This window comes from Capra hircus, chromosome 16 (genome assembly GCF_001704415.2).
Source record: "Capra hircus breed San Clemente chromosome 16, ASM170441v1, whole genome shotgun sequence".
Taxonomy (NCBI): Eukaryota; Metazoa; Chordata; class Mammalia; order Artiodactyla; family Bovidae; genus Capra; species Capra hircus.
The window spans coordinates 49,301,969-49,318,901 of record NC_030823.1 but is presented as its reverse complement, the minus strand read 5'-3'; the positions used below and the strand labels follow the sequence as shown (position 1 = coordinate 49,318,901).

Here is a 16,933-nt window from a genome sequence, read left to right as displayed (position 1 = left end):
GATCACCTAGATACAAACTTTATTTTCTCTCTGAGAAGCTGGGGACATCACAGCAAGCCCTGAGCCCTGAGGCTTAGGCCTCTGGGGCCTCCTCTGGGCTGAGGGCCTGTGGGGCTGGGCTAGGGGCCAGGGCTGGATGTAAAAGCGTGTGTGTGTGGCCAACACAGGGCCAGTCAGCTTGGCTGTCCAGTGTTACACAGCAACGAGTCAAGGGCTGCAGCAATGTGCTGGATGGCTGGCCTTCCTGGGGAAAGGACGGTGGGGATGGACTGGGTGCCCTTGCACCGTCCCCTGTGAGCACAGAGTGGCCTGTGGCACTGGGAGGCTTGGGAAAGCTTTCCTGCCCCCACTATGGGGCACCAGGGCCACAGCTAGGGGTGCTGGGCATTGGGGCCTGGCTCCTGGAGCCCTGGAGGGGTCTGGAGGCACGAGGCCCCAGGGAAGGCTGGGTTACAGGGAGGGGCGTGGCTCCTCCTGTCTAGTCTTCGTCATCTTGATGGCCTCCTCATAGGAAGGCGGCGGCTCAGGGGCGTACAGGCTGTAGGCTGGAGGGGTCGTGGAGTCGAGATCCAGCTCTCCGAAGGGCAGGGGTAACTGCATACCCAGTGGGCACTGCACGGAACTGTAGGCTGCAGGGACCCAGGATGGGTTTGTGGGGGTGGGCCTGGCCCTCACCGGTCCCCTGCCACCCCTGCAGATGGGTGGGCCACCAGGAGAGGTGTGCCAGCACTCACAGGTCACAGTGCTGTGTACTGGGCTGTCATTGTCCACAGGAATGGCTGTCAGGTCGCAAGGCTCAGGTGCCGGCGGCAGGTGTGGCTGCGTGTGTGCACGCTTCCAGAGGCGGCAGAACCGGACACAGCTGGCCGAGACTCCACAGAGCAGCAGCAGGAGGGCAGTGAGCAGGATAAGCCTGGGCAGGGAGGAGCAAGACCCCTACCGCTGGACTGCCCCCTGGTCTCTGGGCACCTGTTCCCCGGGGGCAGTCACAGCCCAGTTGCTCAAGACAAGGCAATGCACAGGATAAAAGAGAACCAGGACTGCCTCTCCAGGCCAGACACCTCCTTCCTGGCCAGAGTTGGGCCTGAGGATCTGGCTTGGCCTGGCCTCCTGCTGCTGGGCCTGCCCTCCTGCTGCTGGGCCTGCCCTGGCTGTCTCTCCAGGGTTGGCCACAAGTGGCCTTGGGTTCCTTCCCAGGACACACTGCCCCAGGCCAGCTACAGAGTCCCATGCTCAGACCAATGACCATGTTCAAGGGGCCTTCCACAGGGATGAGGAGTGAGGGAATGGGAAGTGGGCTACCAAGGGAAGTCAGTCAAGGGCCCAGGGGTGTCCCCAGCCATGAGGAACTCAAGTAGGATCCATGCCGGATGTTGCCTGGGTACTGGGGGAGGAACCTGGGATCTGTGTGCCTGGCTGCTGGGGGCCTCAGAACCTTCCCGCCAGCGGCCCAGGACGGGGACAGTGCTGGTGACTCCTCAGCCGTGGAGCCAAGTGGGTGGGGGTCTGGTGGGACTGGCCCAGGGGAGGACTGTCGCACCCAGCTGCGCGCCGTGCCCTCCACTTACCCCACGTGCCACAGGCTGCTCCAGCGGGCCTGGGGCGGGCACCTGTGGGATGGCGGCACCTGGAGCCGGTGGGGAAAGGCCAGGCCCACCGTCCCGCCCGGGCCTCCCCGCGGGAGGATCCCGGGCTCCCCCTACCCCCGCTCCCTCCCTCCACCCAACCCTTCTCGCCTCCTCCCAGCTCCCCCGCCCCCGACTTACTGGTCCGAGGGGTCGCAGCTGCCTTCCACGAAACCCAGCGCCACCTGCGGGGACACGGGTGAGCCCGGGCCAGGGCGCGCCGAGCGCAGACCCGCCCTGCGGTGCCGGAGCCGAGCACCCGCGACCCACCTGCGGCAGCGGCAAGAGTGGCGGCAGCAGCAGGAGCCCGCGGTCGGCCGGCGCCCGGGAGAACATGCTCAGAGCGGACGGATGTAGCCAGCCCGGAGGCCAGGCGACTATATGAAGGCCACGCCCCTGGGCCGCTCCCAGGACAAACCCCGCCCTCCCGAGACTACGTCCATTGGAGGATTGGCCTTGTAGCCACGCCCAGGTCCCCGCCCCCACCCTCCCCCCAAGATCACCGGCGCCCTCTAGAGGCCCCGCCCCCGACTGGCAGGCCCTGGCCACTTCAGGGCCCCGCCCACGCAATTCCCGACCCATGGTCCTCTCACCAGGTCTGTCCCATCCATAGTTTCTTAGCATAGGGTCACGGGGTGGCGGACAGTCTTGCCCTTTGGCGTCCTGAAGTCGGGCTCAAGGTGGACGGAGGCGTCCCATGGACAGTTGTGCTTGGGTGTGGCCTCGGAGGGTGGCGGCCACGCCTCTCACACACCCAGGGGCTCAAGATAAGGGTTGCAGCAGTCTAGACGCTGGGGTGTTCCAAGAGCGGCAAGAGGAGTGAAAGTGAAGTTGCTCAGTCGTGTCCGGCTCTTTGCTAACCCATGGACGGTAGCGTACCAGGATCCTCCGTCCATGGGATTTTCCAGGCAAGAGTACTGGAGTGGGTTGCTGTTTCCTTCTCCAGGGGATCTTCCTAACCCAGGGATCAAACCCGGGTCTCCCGCATTGTAGGCAGACGCTTTACTGTCTGAGCCACCAGGGAAGAGCGCGACATTAATTGTGCACGCTTGCTGCTAGCTGCCCTCTGCTCATCCGTCGTCTGGTGGTCAGGCTAAGGGAATTGGTCTGCATGGCCAGGGGCCTTGTCTGGGGAGGGAGGGAGAGGAAGCTGCCCTGCGTGTCTTTCTTCATTGCAATTCAAACGTCCTGGAGGAGGAGGGGAACTGACTGCAGCTCTTTGAGGGCAGGGCCTCCGCCTCCAATGCAGGAGACCCTGGTTCGATCCCTGGGTAGGGAAGATCCTTTGGCGAAGGGATAGGGTACCCACTCCAGTATTCTTGGGCTTCCTTTGTGGCTCAGCTGGTAAAGAATCTGCCTGCAATGTGGGAGTAAAGAATCTGCCTGCAATGTGGGAGACCTGGCTGCGATCCCTGTGTTGGGAAGATCCCCTGGAGAAGGGAAAGTCTACCCACTCCAGTATTGTGGCCTGGAGAATTCCATGGACTGTATAGTCCATGGGGTTGCAAAGAGTCGGACACAACTGAGCGACTTTCATTTTCACCTCTTCAGCTTGACTCTATCCTGTCTGCACTTGCTAGGCCCGTTGCATGATCTCTGCCCAGGCTCTGTCCTGAAGCTGTCCCGCGCCTCCGGGCTCTATGGTGGCCCCCAGCTCACCCTGCTCCAGCCAGGCTCCTGGCTTAGGAGTGGGAAGGAGAAGGATGGGCAGAAGTGCAGCCAGCATGCAGGAGTGCAGGCAGGACCTGGGCCAGTAAGTGCCAAGGCCCGCTGGTTCTAAACCCCAAGAGCCAGGCCAGCGTTTAGAAGAGAGGGGCCTACCCAAGGAGGAGGTGGGGCAATGCCCTGTAGGGAGGACTACTCTGGGGCCTGATCTGGCTGCAGGACCTGGGTTTCTTTCCCATCTGGTGAGCAGCAGCCTGGTGAGGGTCTGCCCACTGGACAGAAGTCCCACAAAAGGCTGCTCTGCGGCCACTGTTGCGGGCTGAGGGTTAGGGAGAGGGCAGACTTCCAGATGCCAAGGGCACCGAGGAAGTAGGGTGAAGACTCCAGGCTGGTGTCCTGAGGCCTGTGCCCAGGAGAAGTCCTGGATGCAGCTGGCCCTCCACTCCTGCCAGGGAAGGCTGCATTTGGTCTCCTAGGGCTGGCACAGGCTGGGCATTCTGCACTGTACACAGGGGGCCTGGCTGGGTGATCTCTGTGGGGACAGCGTCTACCCTGCCACTCTTTAGAAGGCAGGGGCTGGTGCAGGCACCGTTCTGAGCTCCCAGCAAGGTCTCATGGGCTGGGAGAGGGGGCTTCTCCCTTGAAGAGCTGGTCAGGACCCAGAAGGCTGAGCCTGGACTCACTTCAGAACAGTGGGAAACCAAACTGACAGGTGGGCCTCCCCCCTGGACCCTGACTGGGCCGTGAGGGAGGATGCAGTGAGGGCTCACTCCTTGCTTGGGCCTCAGGGACTCGGGAAAGCAGGGGGCTAAGGGGCTTTGGAGTCTGCAGTACCCCCCCACACTCGCCAGCCTCTCCAGGTGTGGGTTGACCTCAACTCCACCCCTACCCGCCTCCAGCCATTTCCCCAGGGCTTAGGAAGCCCCTTTAGTTGTCTAGGCTGAGTTCATTGTTTTTTGGGCTGACGTGTGTGTGGGCAGGGGCAGCCCCCCAGGGTTCCTCCCCATGGGCCCACCTGCTCACTGCAGCCCACACTGCAGGCGTGGAGGCACAGATTCACACGGGGTTTATTGACAGGTCTGCAGTGGCAGCTGTTACCCACGAGGACCTTGAAAGGCTGGGTGGGTGCTGGTAGGGCTGGGGACCCTCAGGGCTCAGGCTGGGAGCAGGCTGTGGTCAGGACTGGCCTCTTGGCTGGTTCTGACGTGGGGCTGGGACAGGACAGCAGGAGTGCCCTGGGGGGCCATGCAGGAGGCTGCCCTTTTGAAACTGCCCAGGTCCCAGGCCCCTGGGTGGTTTGGCCTGTTCCACAGACCAGGGGAGGGCTTCGAGGGTGGCAGGAAGATCAGGGGGCTCTGTGGAGAGACTCCTGTGGCCTCAGGGGCCGGTCACCACCTGGGCTACAAAGAGGACCTTGTAGGTCTCCTTCACATCCCCCCTGAGCTGCAGCAGGGCCGATGCCATGAGTGGGTGGTCCGGCTGGAAGGGGAGAGGTGGGAACAGAGGGGGATCCTCAGTCAGGGGGCGCAGCAGGCACGTGTTTTCTCTTGGCGGCACTGCCCACCTCACCCACTGAGGCCCCCCAGCCCGCTCCTGGGGGGAAGGGCTCCCAGGCACCCACATCAAAATCGATGGGTGGCGTCCAGGAGATGCTGATGGCCTTGGTCTGGCCGCGCTCTACAGAGCCTTTGGAGGGCTCAATGGTGAAGCCCTTGTGCTGCAGGGCTGCGATGTTGTCCATGCTGAACTCAACAGTCTGCAGGCATTGGTGCTGTCAGCGGGCAGGCGGGCAGGCACAGCTCCCGGGAACCAGCAACCCTGCCCCCGGCCCTGACCAGCAGGCTGCCCACCCCTCAACTACAGACAGGCAAGGCCAGCAGAGGCCCGAGCTGCCTGGGCAGTGGTGGCTGCACAAGTACCAGGGAGGCCAGGGCAGTGCTGTGGTCACCTTCTTTGCGGACAGCTGGGTAGTCCGGATGCAGCCCACCTGAAGTTCTCGGGTGGCAGGTGGGGCCTGGGTGTCTGGGTCCAGCTGCACGTAGTCCAGGGTCACCAGGATGGGCTTTAGCTCCTCAGCTTCTGGAGAGGGAGGGCCTGGCGGAGGTCTTGGGGGTGGGGGTACCGCGGAGGGAGTGCGGGTGTCCCCGGGGTCAGGTAGGGATCCTCTGAGCAGGGCTGGCCCACTAGCCTTGCCCCCACCTGTGGGTGATGGGCCAGGAATGCCTGCCCTCCCTGCAGACTCCAAGGGCCAAGGGTCCTCTTCTGCCACCCTGCCCACCTCGGGGCTCTCTGCCCTCAGAGGGCTCACCCTCTCTGTGCTCCAGGTCAAAGGCAGGGATCACGGTCAGGGACTCCACAGGCACATCCAGGGGGTCTCCGCCCTCCACGAACATCATGTGCTCGCGGGCTGCGCCCTTCAGAAGGATGTGGTGGGACACTTTCTGGGGGCAGGAGCACAGTGGTTTGTGACCCTGTGTGTGGGGCTCTGGGAGGGGGTGGGGCTGTGATGTGGGCCTGTGGGACCCCAGACGTTGGTCTCTCCACCTGATGACCCTCAACCTGATGTGGAGCTCCCCCAGGCACCAAGCTCCAGTGTGGGGCCGCTCAGGCAGCCGGAGGGCTTGGACAAGTGGACATGTGGGTGGGGAGGAGGGGTCCAGGCTGGGTCAGAGTCCTGCCTTTTCAAAGAGCACGACCTGCAGCCGGTCAGAGAAGTACAGGCTTTCGTGGTCTGGGCTGAAGGTCACAGTGAAGTCCTGAGCCTTGCCAGGCTCCATGATGCCCTCGACCGGGACCACACTGAACACACTCTGGCCACTGTAGTTCTGCGTGCCTGGGGGCAAGGTGGCCAGGCTGGTCCGGATCCCCATGCAGCGCCCAGCACCCCCTGGCCACCCCCCTTCCATGGCCCACATGGTCTCCCCAGCTGGCCAGCTCACCCACAACTTCCGTCCTCTGGTCAGGTGAGGCCAGGAACTGTGGCAGGCGGTGCTGGTCTCTGCTCCTGGAGGAGAGGCTGTCCAGCTGCATGGAGAACTTGATGGGCAGCAGGGAGTTGTTCTGCAGCTGCGGGGAGCAGAGCCAGGTCACTGGGGCAGGTGGGCTGGCCAGCCGGGGAGCAGGCCACTGCTGCCAGGTCTTAGCCCCCTCCTGCCCCGTCAAGCTCAGGCTAGCCTTCAGCTGAACCAGCATCCCACCCCAGTTCTCTCTTGCCTCCCCCTCTTCCCAGAAGAACACTGCATCCCTCTGTAAAATATCCCATGGATTCGGGCCCTGGGGTCTGCTGTCAGAACCTGGACTAAGCTAAGTAAAGAAGCAGGGATCCCATTGGCGCCTTCAGCCCAAGGCCGCCTCAGATGTAGGGGAGCAGAAAAAGCCAGGCCTGCCTGCCTGTGTTGGGGTAGGAGCCCACATGACCCCTTGTGGGGGATGGCCCAGGCATATCCCATGCAGAGGCCCTGGGGCAGAAAGATGGAAGCAGTGAGAAAGCCTGGCCAGCAGCGGAGGGGTGGAGGGAGGGACGTCCTTGGCAGCCCCTCCCCACTGGCTGGAGGGGCCAGTGGAGTGACAGCTGCTGGGGGTGGTGGGGGAGGGGGTGGATCAGAGAGGCCTGCGGCTTTGCTGGCTCTGTGACTGAGGCAAAGTGGACCCCTCCCGGGAACCTCTCCCAGGCGATGGGAGGCACCAGGCCCCGCCACATGCTTTACCTTGAAGCCCAAGGAGACAGACTCTCTGGCGATCACGTAGCCCATGTTGAGGACATCACCTTCAATGGAGCATGTGATTGTGGACGCCACACCTGTGCCCATGAGGGCCAGGGAGAGCGTGCCTTTCTTGGTGATGATGTCCAGTGTTTCTTGGGCCTGCAGAGACCACGTCCCTTAGCGTGAAAAAGACCTGGCAGAGGCAGGTGTGGGAGCTCTGTCTTGGAGCAGCTGGGTCAGAGCGTGGGGGACCTGAGATAGCTGGGAGCTCCCTGGCCGCCACCTCCTCTTCCTTCCAGCGAGAGGCCAGGGCCCAGGAGGACCAGTGGCTCCCAGGCCCAGAGTGCTGGACGGCAGGCATGCAGAGCAGGGAATAGGGCTGCAATGGAGCTCGGGTGGGCTGGGACTCACCAGGACACTCTCACGTGGGGAGAAGGACAGATCTAGGACCTGGGTCTCGCCGGAGGGTAACCTGATGGTAGGGTTCAGCAGGACGAAAGGGCCATCGGGGTTTAGCACGGAGTACTCCAGCTGAGGGCCCAGCGTCAAGGAGGGGGTGAGAATGGGGCCTCAGCCCTTCACAGTCCCCTTCTCTCCACCCCGCCCCCCTCGCCCCTGCTACAATCTGCCTGGGCGGCGTGGGCAGGATACGTCGAGATCCTCAGGGGAGATGTTCTGGATGGAGACCTTCTTTATGCCCCGGTGTCCTGAAATGGGGGGTCAGGTCACAGCCCCAGGCCTGGGGGTGGGTGTGGGAGCCCAGGTGAAAAGGGGTGTACATGGGGGCTGGGCTCCGATCAGGACACACCTGCAGCGATGTCGCCGAAGTTAATGATGGTCTTGCCTTTGTCAGACGTCACCACGATAGATGGTGCCACCGCTGGACACCACAGCTCCAGGTACAGCGTGTTGTGGGGACTGGGAACGGTGGGGATTTGCTGAGGCACATGGTCCCTGCCCTCCCAGACAGACCCTGAGCCAGCCCCACCGGGATCTGGGTGGCTGTTGGCAGGGAGATGACCACCCCGCCCCCCTGCCCAGAGCACTGCACCTGAAGCTCAGCGGTTCTGTCCCCTTCCGGTCTTTGGTGTCACCACTAGCAACAACACAGGGGACCACAAACTTGTCAAACTTCCCCTGGAAAGACCTGGTCAGGGAGGCCTGTGCCGACTGGTACTCTTGAGAGCTGGAACAGAACCGGCAAGGTGCACTCATGCCCTGTCCCACACTGCCCCCAGCACCCAGGAGGCTGTGCCCTGCCCTCCATGGAGGGCTCTTAAGGCCACACCTGCTTCCCAGGGCCCTGGGCCAGAGGGTACGGGGCAGTGGGAGTGGCAGCCTGGGGGCTGCGCTGTGGCCCACGCTGTAGTTGTCAGTTTTGTCTGACTTTTGCAGCCAGACTTGGTCTGGCTTTTGCATCCCTTCCCTGGTCCCTGTGGGGGCCTCTCCTCTCCCAGGGTACCCATCAGGCACCACCAGACAACTGAGTTCCTGGGGCCACAGCAAGGGTCCAGGGCTGACAAGTGCCTCAAGCCTGTCAGAGCTGCCCGGAGCTCATGTGGCAGCTGGGGAGCTGGGCTGCTGAGCTGGGAACATGGGAGTCAGGGGCTCAGCGTCCTCCAGCCCCTGGACTGAAACTTTTCACAGGGGTCCTGGGCCCAGGGGAACTGAGGGGAGCAGATACCCAGGACAGCAGAACCTGAGGGGCCTCAAGGCAGCTCCTGGTTCCAGCTGTGCCTGAAGCCAGCCGCACTCAACTTGCAGTCATAAAGCCCTGGAGCATAGGGGGACATCTCTGTGGGGCAGGAAGTGGGGGCAGCCTTCTCTCGGGCCCACCTGGATGCGAGGTCCTCCTTCTGCACCTCCGGGGGCTGGGAGGCTGAGGCCTGGAGCAGCCGGTCTTGGTTCTGCAGCCGCAGCATGGAGAAAGATGGTCTCCGCTGGTCCTTCCTCTGGGTGACCGTCTCCTTTTGGGACTGCCAGGGGGAGGCTGGCTGTGGTGTTGCCCTTGGGACTCTGCTGGGCTGGCAGACTGTCCAGGGCAGGAACCCGGGACCCAGACCCCAAGCAGCTCCTTAAGGGTGACCGATGACAGGTGTGGAGACCCCTGTGGGCTCATGCACCACCCCCAGTGTCTGTCTTCCACATTAGGAAGGGGAGGCACAAGGTGAGGCAGAGGGCTGGCCGAAACAGGGGTTCTCACCCTTGTGCCCTGCCCCCATGCCTCGCTGCCCTCTGGCAGGCTGAAGGCATGTGCCCCTTCCTTCAGTGTGTGCTGTGATAGCAGGGGTGCTTGGATGCTGAGGAGTAACCGCTGGGGGCCCCTGCATCTGCAGGGCAACAGCAGGTGGGCAGGGCTCTGGGCCATGACTGCCTAGCTGTATCTGATGCCCCTTCTGGGCAGGACCCTGGGGCAGCTGCTTCTTCAGGCCTGAACTCCCTCAGGTTACAGGCCCTTTGATGTTTTGTCTGTTCCCCTTCACTGTAAGCACAAGCCCCTGCTGAGCAGTGCAGAGGACCTGGCCTACCCTCCCAGACCACCCTGGTGGACCAGGATCTGGGGCTCTTCCCTGCCTGGTGATGCTCTCAAGAGAGGAGGGAGGGGCTTTGCCAAGAAAAAGTGCTAACCTCTTAAAACACACCTAGTGCTCTGTAAAGTGTTCCCAGGGCGCCTGCCCCGCAAACCTGGGCATCCGCCCCGCAACCCTGGGCGCCCCCAACCTCAAGGCGGGGTGAGGGTGTTTGTTCCCAAGCCTCTGTGCAAGGGCCTCGCGCAAAGTGGGCAGCCCCAAGCCCCCCTGGCCCCCTCCCCACCATGCACCGATTTGATCTCAGCTTTTCTGCTCAGGGCCTGGAAGGCCTCCTGGTGGATCAGCTCGCTGGGCAGAACTGGCCGGAAGGCCACTCGGACCAGGCACCTCTGTGGGGGGAAAGGTTCATGCTCTCGGACATGTTGGGGTCCTCCCCATCAGGGAGGTCCTGTCTGATCTCTGTCCCTGTAAGCTGGGTGGCTGCAGGCATGATCACCAGGCCCCTCTCACCATGTAGGGGGAGGGTCCCTGCGATGGACCTGGCACACTGCCCGCAGTGGGTAGCAGCCCACAGGGCATGAGTGAGAAGGGAAGGTTCATGTTCAGGCTCTGAGACCTGGGGGTGGTCCCTGCACCGCCATCTGTCCCCACGAGGGGAATGGCAGCCCAACCCCAGGATGACCCTGGGCCCCACAAGGGCTCCCTCACCATAGCCTTCCCCGTGCCCTGTACAGCAAGGGAGTGAGGGGGAAGCTCTTAACAGCTGCAGTAACCCCCTTGGAGAAGAGAACCATTTCTTAAGCCTAATTTGCTCACCTTACTATGATGAGTTTCTGTGACTGCAGGGCCTGCATGTCCCTCCCCATCCTCACTCAGTCCCCTCACAGTGCCTGTCACCCCCACATATGAAGGCATGGAAGTAAGCTCAGAGATGCTGTGAGGGCCCCGGGGAGTCTCTGCCTTGAGGTCTGGCTCTTTCTGTTTCATCAGGAGAAGCAGAGGTGGAAAACCCTCTGCTCCTGTTGACCAGGTGCTGCGCAGCCTCTGTGACCATCTGTTGTGACATCCAGGGCTGCACACCCTCGCTTGGTCTGAACTGATGGAGCCCCCAGCCAGGGGCCTGTGGGGTCAGCTGTCTTTGGGTGCCCCGCCTCTGGGACCAGGCTGGACTGGGTAGAGGGCAGGAGGGCCCACTCAGCTCTGATGAGGATCCAGGTTGATCTCTACTATCTGTTGTCTGGTTGGAAACACCGAGGTCCAGGGTGGGCAGAGCCAGGCCCTGCCCCCCACCACAGCCCACCTGTGGGGCTCACACCTACCTTTCCTGGCCACACAGTGCCCACCAAGGGTGAGATGGTGATGGGCGAATCTGGGGGCAGCAGGAACTCGAAAGATGTGGGCCCCACAGGAAAAGCGTCCTCCGAGCCAATGCGGGGCACGGAGTGGGTCAGTGAGTTCATGCTCAGGTGGGAGTTGATGACGTACAGGGTGGCCACAGATGTGTCGTACAAGGAGGTGGCTGCAAACTTGATCTGGTAGTGGGACAGCTCCAGGGGCGGGTGGACACCCACGGCCCGGCATGCCAGCTTGAAGCACCTGGAAGCGACAGCATGAGCGGCTCAGCCAGGGGCTGAGCAAGGTGGCCTCCAACACAGGGACGCCCGGGACCAGGACAGCAGGAGTCACAGGTTTGGTTTCCCACCCCATTAATGAGTTTTAGTCAATTTCCAAAATACCATCTACCCCTGCGCACACTTGTTTTTATTACTCAAAAATGCTTCATTTTTATTTAGCTTTCTGACTCTGTGCTTAGGCTTTCAATACTCTCACAATGATCTTCTGCTCCTCAGTAAGGAAAGCGTGCCTGATCCTGTCACGGACACATTTAGTACACGTGGAACCACCAAAGGCTCAGCTGATGTATTTCTTCCTTTCAGACAACCTCATGAGAGCTTTAGGTCTCACAGCATGAACGCCTGTAAGTTGGCCCGGGGGGAAAACCACATGTGGATTTTGTTGCTTTCCCAACCTTCTTGGTATAAGTGTAAACAATTCTATTACCAGGGGTTCAGCTTGGTTTTGTTAGAGGTTGTATTGTAGCACAGCCTACAGTGGTATGTCAGACGCTGCACCATCCTGAATGCCTCTAGATGCTGTCCCCGGAAGAAGCTCCTGTGCACATTTTAACTGGATAGTTACAGTTTTCATCACAAGTTTAAACAGTTGCAATAGAAGTTGCAATGGAGGTGTCTGATTTATTTCCTTAAATATTCAGTGATATTTAAAAGGGCTTCCCAGGTAACTCAGTGGTCAAGAATCTGCCTGGCAATGCAGGAGACACAAGAGACATGGGTTTGATTCCTGGGTTGGGAAGATCCCCTGGAGAAGGAAATGGCTATCCACTCCAGGATTTTTGCCTAGAGAATCCCATGGACAGAGGAGCCTGGAGGGCTACAGTCCATGGAGTTGCAAAGAGTTGGACACGACTGAGGACAAACATATGCATGACATTTAAAAATAAAATGACAGAGCTTCCCTAGGTGCTCAGTGGCAAAGAACCCACCTGTCAGTGCAGGAACTATGGGTTTGATCCCTGGTCCAGGAAGATCCTACATACTGTGGAGCAACTAGGTCCATGTGCCTTAACTATTGAGCATGTGCTTTAAGCCCAGAACCACAGCTACTGAGTCCACATGCCCTAGAGCCTGTGCTCTGCAGCAAGAGAAGCCGCCGCAGTGAGACGCCCGTGCAACACAGCTAGAGGGAAGCCTGCACGGCAACAGAGACCCAGCACAGCCAAAAATAAATAAAATTTAAAAGTGAAACTGATCAATTACTTTTTAAATATAAACATGGGAATCTGTATGCCATAATGAATTGATTCCTGCCGTTATCCATTTAAAAAACCCAGATATTTGGCATTTTAACAGCTAGAAAATTTACATTCCATATTTCTTTGAACTCCTGTTCCCATGGCACTCTTGTCATAGAATTTTACCCTAATTTCATATATTTTAATGCTTTATGAGGTGATGTCGATGACCCTGTCATTCTTGTCCGTAACAAAAATGTGTTCATATGCTGAAATATTTCAGTGTATATTTCTGTGTCCTGTAAGCACAGGCTCTAAATAGTTAAAAAAATATATCCTTCTGGGTGGAGAAGTCATTGAGGTTATTATTAGAACTCGATTAATAGAAAAAGCATAAATGTGTATAATAATGAAAGTCGCTCAGTCGTGTTCGACTCTTGCGACCCCATGGACTATACAGTCCATGGAATTCTCCAGGCCAGAATACTGGAGTGGGTAGCCTTTCCCTTTTCCAGAGGATCTTCCCAACCCAAAAATCGAACCCAGGTCTCCCGCATTGCAGGCAGATTCCTTACCAGCTGAGCCACAATGTGATCCTTATTACATACAAAAATAAGAGGTGCTTGGAGTCACTTCAGGAAGGTGCCCATGAGGGCTGTGGCTTTGGCCTTGCTCAACTGACCAGGGAACAGGGGATAGCTCCGGGGGCGGGCTTCGAGTCTGTCAACCCTGCAACCCCGTCCTTTACATTCTCACTTGTCCCTCTGAAGATCTCCCTTGCGGTTCTCTCATGTTCTGCTCCACTTTCCTTTGAGAAAAGGCTGTCCAGGGAATTCCCTTGTGGCTCTGGGGCTAAGACTTTGCACTCCCCATGCAAGGGGCCCAGGTTCAATACTTGGTTGGGGAATGAGATCCTTCATGCTACAACTAAAGGTCCCACCTGCCACAATTAAGACCCGGCGCAGCCAAATAAATAAAGAAATATTACAAAAAAAAAAGACTATCAGGTCCAATCACCCAGGCATAGCTAGAGGCTGTTGCCCTGTGACCTGGAGGCACTGAGTTCAGTGGAGACACAAAAGGTCCTGCCACTCAGTACCACCACATATGTTGAGAATGTGTGCTTATCTCTGAGTGTGCTTTACATGTTTCTCTCCCCAACCAAACCACTGAGGTGAGACAAGCCCATCAACTTGTGGGAATGTTCTTCTGACTTCAGAGGCAGACATGCAATGTATCTGGCCTCCCCACCTGGTTGCAAGCTTCCATATTCCTTTATCTGACTACATAGGTGGCTGGTGCCAGTTACCAGGGCCAGGCTCCAGGGAGCCTCAGCCCTGCTCTGGGCATGTGCTCAACCCAGAATGTCATTATCACCATCACCACCATCACTTTCACCACCACCATCATCACCATCTCCACCATCATCACCATCACCACCACCACCATCATCATCACCACCACCACCATCACCACCACCACCACCATCATCATCACCACCATCACCATCATATCATCATCACCATCATCATCAAAACTACCCCCATCGGCAGCAGCATCAATGGGCCAAGGGTAGTGAGGTTTCCCTGCTTCTCCTGTTCTCTAGATCTGTTTAAGATCGGCATCATTTTTTCTTTAAATGTTTGGAAGAACTCATTAGTGAAGTCATCTGCAATTTTCATTGTGGGAAGCTCTTAAGCTTTGTTTTAATTTTTTCATTTAAAATATATTTATTGCCAATTTTTGTTTCCTTTTTGTCACGTTTACATTTTTTGCCTCTTTATTTTGTTTTCTTCCAGATTTACTGAGATGTAATTGACACAGCTCTGCATTAGTTTGAGGTGTACAGCAAAATGATTTGACATATATACTGTGAAATGATATTCACAGCAAGTTTAGTGAAAATCCATCATGTCACATAGAAACAAAATTAAAGAAATAATTTTTTTTTCCTTTGTGATGAGAATACTTAGGATTTACTCTCTTACCTTTCCTGTATAACATACAAGCAGGGTTAATTATATTTAGCACGTTGAACATTATATCCTTAGTTGTTTGTTGTTGTTCAGTTGCTAAGTCATGTCTGATGCTTTGTGACCCCATGGACTGCAGCACGGCAAGCTCCTCTGTCCTCCACTATCTCCTGGAGTTTGCTCAAATTCATGTCCATTGAGTCAGTAATGCTATGTAACTATCCTCTCCTGTCCCCTTCTCCTTTTGCCTTCAATCTTTCCCAGCATCAGGGTCTTTTCCGGTGAGTCGGGTGGCCAAAGAATTGGAGCTTCAGCTTCAGTATCAGTCCTTCCAATGAACATTCAGGGTAGATTTCCTTTAGGATTGATTGGTTTGATCTCTTTGCTGTCCAAGGAACTCTCAAGAGGCTTCCCAAGCACGACAGTTGAAAAGCATCAATTCTTTTATGCTCAGCATTCTTTATGGTCCAGCTCTCACATCTGCACATGACTACTGGGAATATCAGAGCTTTGACTATATGGAACTTAATTGGCAAAATGATGTCTCTGCTTTTTACTACGCTGTCTAGGTTAGTCATAGTTTTTCTTCCAAGGAGCAAGCAAGCATCTTTTAATTTCATGGCTGCAGTCACTGTCTTCAGTGATTTGGGAACTCAAGAAAATCTGTCACTGCTTCCACTTCCCCCCTTCTATTTGCCATGAGTGATAGGACCAGATGACATGATCTTAGTTTTTTAAATGTTGAGTTACAAGACAGCTTTTTCACTCTCTTTCACTTTCATCGAGGCTCTTTAGTTCCTCTTCACTTTCTGTCGTTACAGTGGTATCATCTGGACATCTGAGATCGTTGATATTTCTCCTGGAAATCTTGATTCCAGCTTCTGAGTTGTGCAGCCCAGCATTTTGCATGATGTACTCTGCATACAGGTTAAATAAGCAGAGTAACAATATACACCCTTGATGTACTCAATTTTCCCAATTTTGAACCATTCAGTTGTTCTACGTCTGGTTCTGTTTCTTCTTGAGCCACATACAGGTTTCTCAGGAGACAGGTAAGGCAGTCTGGTATTCCCATGTCTTTAAGAATTTTCCAGTTTATTGTGATCCACACAAAGTCAATGAAGAAGAAGTAGATGTTTTCCTGGAATTCCCTTGCTTTCTCTATGATCCAATGAATGCTGGCAATTTGATCTCTGGTTCCTTTGCCTTTTCTAAACTCAGCTTGCACATCCAGAAGTTCTTGATTCACATACTGCTGAAGCCTAGCTTGATGGATTTTGAGCATAACCTTATGAGCATAAGAAATGAGTGCAACGATATGGTTGTTTGAACATTCTTCGGCATTGCTCTTCTTTGGGGTTGGAATGAAAACTGACCTTTTCAGTCTGGTGGTCACTGCTGAGTTTTCCAAATTTGCTGATATATTGAATGCAGCACTTTAATAGCATCATCATTTAGGATTTGAAATAGCTCAGCTGGAATTCCATCACCTCCACCAGCTTTGTTTATAGTAATGCTTCCTAAGGCCAACTTGACTTTACACTTCATGATGTCCAGCTCTAGGTGACCACATCATCATGGTAATCCAGGTCATTAGGGCCTTTTTTGTATGATTCTTCTGTGTATTCTTGCTACCTCTTCTTAATATCTTCTGCTTCTGTTAGGTCCTTATCGTTTCTGTCCCTTGTTGTGCTCATCCTTGCAAGAAATGTGCCCTTGATATCTCCAATTTTCTTGGAAGAGATCTCTAGTCTTTCCCATTCTATTGTTTTCTCTATTTCTTTGCATTGTTCATTTAAGAAGGTCTTATGTCTCCTTGCTATGCTTTAGAACTCTGCATTCAGTTGGGTATATCTTTCACTTTCTACTTTGCCTTTCGCTTCTCTTATTTTCTCAGCTATCTGTAAAGCCTCCTCAGACGGCCACTTAGCCTTCTTGCATGTCTTTTTCTTTTGGATGGTTTTGGTCACTGCCACCTGTGCAGTGTCACAAACCTCTGTCCATAGTTCTTCAGGCACGGTGTCTACCAGATCTAATCCATGAAAACTATTTGTCACTTCCACTCTATAAACATAAGGGATTTGATTTAGGTCATACCTGAATGGACTAGTGGCTTTCCCTACTTTCTTCAATTTTTAAGTCTGAATTTTGCAATAAGGAGCTGATGATCTGAGCTAGTCAAAGCTGTTTTTTTCCAGTAGTCATGTATGGATGTGAGAGTTGGACCATAAAGAAAGCTGAGCACCGAAGAATTGATGCTTTTCAACTGTAATGAAGAGTCTTGAGAGTCCCTTGGACTGCAAGGAGATCAAACCAATCTGTCTTAAAGGAAATCAGTTCTGAATATTTGGAAGGACTGATGCTGAAGCTCAATCTCCAGTACTTTGGCCATGTGATGCAAAGAATTGACTCATTTTGGAAAAGACCCTGATGCTGGGAAAGACTGAGGGCAGGAGGAGAAGGGGACAACAGAGGATGAGATGGTTGGATGGCCTCACCGACTCGATGGACATGAGTTTGAGCAAGCTCTGGGAGTTGGTGATAGACAGGGAAGCCTGGAGTGCTGCAGTCCATAGGATCGAAAAGAGACAGACATGACTGAACTGAAATGAAGTGATTGAGC

General features: G+C 56.0%; 2 protein-coding genes and 1 pseudogene across 2 annotated transcripts in view; all 3 read right to left on the bottom strand.

The window, feature by feature from the left end:
• TMEM52 (transmembrane protein 52) lies at positions 3-2,008 on the bottom strand. Its single transcript, XM_018060492.1, has 5 exons — positions 1,896-2,008; positions 1,767-1,810; positions 1,569-1,610; positions 735-913; positions 3-629 (listed from the first exon to the last, which is right to left on the bottom strand). The coding sequence occupies exons 1-5, from the start codon at positions 1,959-1,961 to the stop codon at positions 451-453; spliced, it is 510 nt and encodes a 169-aa protein (XP_017915981.1). The 5' UTR covers positions 1,962-2,008; the 3' UTR covers positions 3-450.
• The window catches only part of CFAP74 (cilia and flagella associated protein 74), an 85,898-nt gene continuing 73,310 nt past the window's right edge, over positions 4,346-16,933 (bottom strand). Inside the window, exons 27-40 of the mRNA XM_018059948.1 lie at positions 10,845-11,121; positions 9,816-9,914; positions 8,831-8,970; positions 8,046-8,180; positions 7,803-7,912; positions 7,646-7,701; positions 7,406-7,525; positions 6,998-7,153; positions 6,230-6,356; positions 5,969-6,123; positions 5,595-5,731; positions 5,239-5,395; positions 4,912-5,046; positions 4,346-4,769 (exon numbers count right to left, since the gene is read on the bottom strand). Coding sequence (XP_017915437.1) covers positions 4,668-4,769; positions 4,912-5,046; positions 5,239-5,395; positions 5,595-5,731; positions 5,969-6,123; positions 6,230-6,356; positions 6,998-7,153; positions 7,406-7,525; positions 7,646-7,701; positions 7,803-7,912; positions 8,046-8,180; positions 8,831-8,970; positions 9,816-9,914; positions 10,845-11,121 — 1,906 coding nt within the window. The 3' untranslated portion in view covers positions 4,346-4,667. The remainder of the gene's footprint in view (positions 4,770-4,911; positions 5,047-5,238; positions 5,396-5,594; positions 5,732-5,968; positions 6,124-6,229; positions 6,357-6,997; positions 7,154-7,405; positions 7,526-7,645; positions 7,702-7,802; positions 7,913-8,045; positions 8,181-8,830; positions 8,971-9,815; positions 9,915-10,844; positions 11,122-16,933) is intronic.
• LOC102186790 lies at positions 11,311-11,688 on the bottom strand (annotated as a pseudogene).

Coding starts and splice junctions, on each gene's coding strand:
- TMEM52 (XM_018060492.1), bottom strand. CDS start 1,961: ATGTTCTCCCGGGCGCCGGCCGACCGCGGGCTCCTGCTGCTGCCGCCA. Junction 914..1,568: donor AGCAGCCTGTGGCACGTGGG/GTAAGTGGAGGG, acceptor CTCCCTGCCCAG/GCTTATCCTGCTCACTGCCC. Junction 630..734: donor AGTACACAGCACTGTGACCT/GTGAGTGCTGGC, acceptor GGGTCCCTGCAG/CCTACAGTTCCGTGCAGTGC.